Raw genomic sequence first — 2,605 nt, forward strand, 5'->3', positions numbered from 1 at the left:
GCAAGTTGATTTTGAAAAACATTAGGATATGAGCACTTTTGTTAAGATCATCTAAGTTTTTAGCAAATCGATGCTGAAAGCGCGCGGTGCTAATAATGCCAAAGTCATGGGTTCAATACCCATGCTGGCCAGTTGAAACATAAAATGTTTTGGACAATTAAGACTAAGTAACAAAAGGATTTAAGTTAAACCATTTTACACATTGATTCAAAAAACATTAGAATACGAGCACTTTGTCAAATTTTTATTGTGGTAAGACCATGTACGTTTTTTCTTAAATCCATGAATACTCAGTAACTTGGTGAACAAACTGTCAGACTTATACCAGTGCCTAATTTCACATTATAGTCCATAAACTAAGCTTTAGATCAAATAATGAATTGAAGATGTCAGGAACAGAGACAAACGGTTCTACTGAGACTTGAACTCAGATCACTGGATTCAGAGTCCAGAGTGCTAACCATTACACCATAGAACCACCAAGTGGCATTTTGAGTAAAGTAGCCTCGATTTCAAAGATGACTAGATTGAAGTCGATTGGCAAATGAACCATCATGAAAGAGGAAGACTCTTGTTGTCTCAATACACACTGTAAGAAGCACAACCTACAAAATCTGTTTCTGTCTGGTTTCGAACCAGAGACCTTTTGCGTGTGAAGCAAACGTGATAACCACTACACTACAGAAACTTAAGTTCCCTTTGTTTCAGTTTGAGGTTCCAAATTTGAAGATGTCAGATGCAACACATCAAGTTTCTAGTGAGGTTTGCACTCAGATGCCTGGATTCAGAGTACAGACCGCTGCACCATCGAACCCTTGCTGACCTTTAACCACCTCAATGAGAAGCCCAGAATGCATGTGGCTGGTTAGCTCAGCTGGTTAAAGCGTAGTGCTAATAATGCCAAGGTCATGGGTTCAATTCCCATACTGGTCAGTTGAAATATAAATTGGTTCAGACAATCAACTTTAAAGTACCAAAGGTATTTAAGTTAAACCATTTCATATATTGATTTTGAAAAACATAGGAATATGAGCACTTTTATCAAATCTTCATCATGTAAGTCCTTCTTAAATCCATGGAAACTCAACAGTCTGTAAGGTAGGATAGCTCAGGAGGTTGGAGTGTGGTGCTGGTAACACTCAGGTCAGGGGTACAATCCCCATACTGGTCAATTCAAATATAAAGTCTCTCAGACAATCAACTCTTCACAATAAAAAATGGTTCAAAAATAAAATCAACACTCTAAAATAAAAAATGGTTCAAAAATAATATCAACACTCTAAAATAAAACATGGTTCAAAAATAAAATCAACACTCTAAAATAAAATCAACACTCTAAAATAAAAAATGGTTCTAAAATAAAATCAACATTTTAAAATAAAGTGCTGGAAAATAAAATCAACATGTCAAAAATAAAAAATGCAACAAAGTATACCTTTATACAAGTTGATTTTGAGCAACATTAGCATGTGAGCACTTTTGTTGAGATCATCTAAGTTTTTAACAAATCAATGAATATTCATCCATCTGAATGGCCAGTTAGCTCGGCTGGTCAGAGCTTAATGCTGATAACACCAAGGTCATGGGTTCAATCCCCCTACTGGCCAGTTGAAATATAAGGTGTTTCAGACAATCAAGACTGTAAGGTAAAAGGATTTAAGTTAAACCATTTTACATATCGATTAAAAAAACATTAGAATATGAGCACTTTTCTCAAATTTTTATTGTGGGAAGATCATGTAAGTTTATTTCATATATTGATTTTGATAAACATTAGAATATGATCTTCATTGTTAAGATCATGTAAAATTCTTTTAAATCTGTGGAAACTGAACAGCTGGTTCGCTCAGCAGAGTTAAGCAGTTAGTTCTGATCCTTGGTTGTAACTCCTTGTCCTGCTGTTTTCCCCCAGGACACTGTGATCGTACCGTTGCTGCACTCTGTGCTGAAAGAGGAAAAGCAATGGGCAACTCCGCATTCCTTCAACCCGCAGCACTTTCTAGACCAGAATGGCAACTTTAAGAAAAACCCAGCATTCCTCCCTTTTTCTGCAGGTAAATCTGTCACTTCAAAACTACAAAGGAGCATTAAAGCCAAGAATAAAGTCGATTAATAGAGTAAACTCGTAATATTTTTATTACGAAATAATCCGAGAATAAAGTCAAAATACTACAGGAATAAGTCATAATATTACTATAATAAAATTGTACTAATACAAAAATAAAGTCGAAATAATCCGAAAAGAAAGTCAGAACATTTAGAGATTAAAGTCTTATGAGCATAAAGTCAAGTAAGAGAGTAACGTTGTAATATTTGAAGAATAAATTTGTATTATTATGAGAATTAAGTCGGAATAATAAGGACCAAAAAAACACAATAAAATGAGAATATAGTCTTAACATATCAGGGTTAAGACAGACAGACATTTAAGACAGAATATTAAAGCTACACAGTTTTCAGAGTTTAATAAAACAATGATAAATTACAAAATTTTGTCATTTTGTTAAGAAAAGTTAAGAAAAATCTATATAGAACATACAACTATGCATATGCAAGATATTTTATTAATTTCTTTCTGCACGTCTATTTTGTTATAGGAAAGTAT

The 2,605-nt window shown here is 33.8% G+C and overlaps 1 protein-coding gene and 3 non-coding genes across 4 annotated transcripts in view; 2 read left to right on the forward strand and 2 right to left on the reverse strand.

Annotated features, from left to right (window-relative positions):
- Nucleotides 1–2,605, forward strand: part of LOC106947480 (cytochrome P450 2G1-like) — a 19,155-nt gene that overhangs the window by 10,761 nt on the left and 5,789 nt on the right. Inside the window, exon 8 of the mRNA XM_015032507.1 lies at nucleotides 1,913–2,054. Within this exon, the coding sequence (XP_014887993.1) occupies nucleotides 1,913–2,054 (142 nt within the window). The remainder of the gene's footprint in view (nucleotides 1–1,912; nucleotides 2,055–2,605) is intronic.
- On the reverse strand, nucleotides 407–478 carry trnaq-cug (transfer RNA glutamine (anticodon CUG)). The gene has a single exon. It is a non-coding gene; the product is annotated as a tRNA-Gln (tRNA).
- Nucleotides 616–688, reverse strand: trnav-cac (transfer RNA valine (anticodon CAC)). Its single transcript has one exon. It is a non-coding gene; the product is annotated as a tRNA-Val (tRNA).
- trnai-aau (transfer RNA isoleucine (anticodon AAU)) lies at nucleotides 860–933 on the forward strand. The gene has a single exon. It is a non-coding gene; the product is annotated as a tRNA-Ile (tRNA).

This window comes from Poecilia latipinna, unplaced genomic scaffold (assembly GCF_001443285.1).
Source record: "Poecilia latipinna isolate Pla-1442-1.1 unplaced genomic scaffold, P_latipinna-1.0 Scaffold15, whole genome shotgun sequence".
NCBI lineage: Eukaryota > Metazoa > Chordata > Actinopteri > Cyprinodontiformes > Poeciliidae > Poecilia > Poecilia latipinna.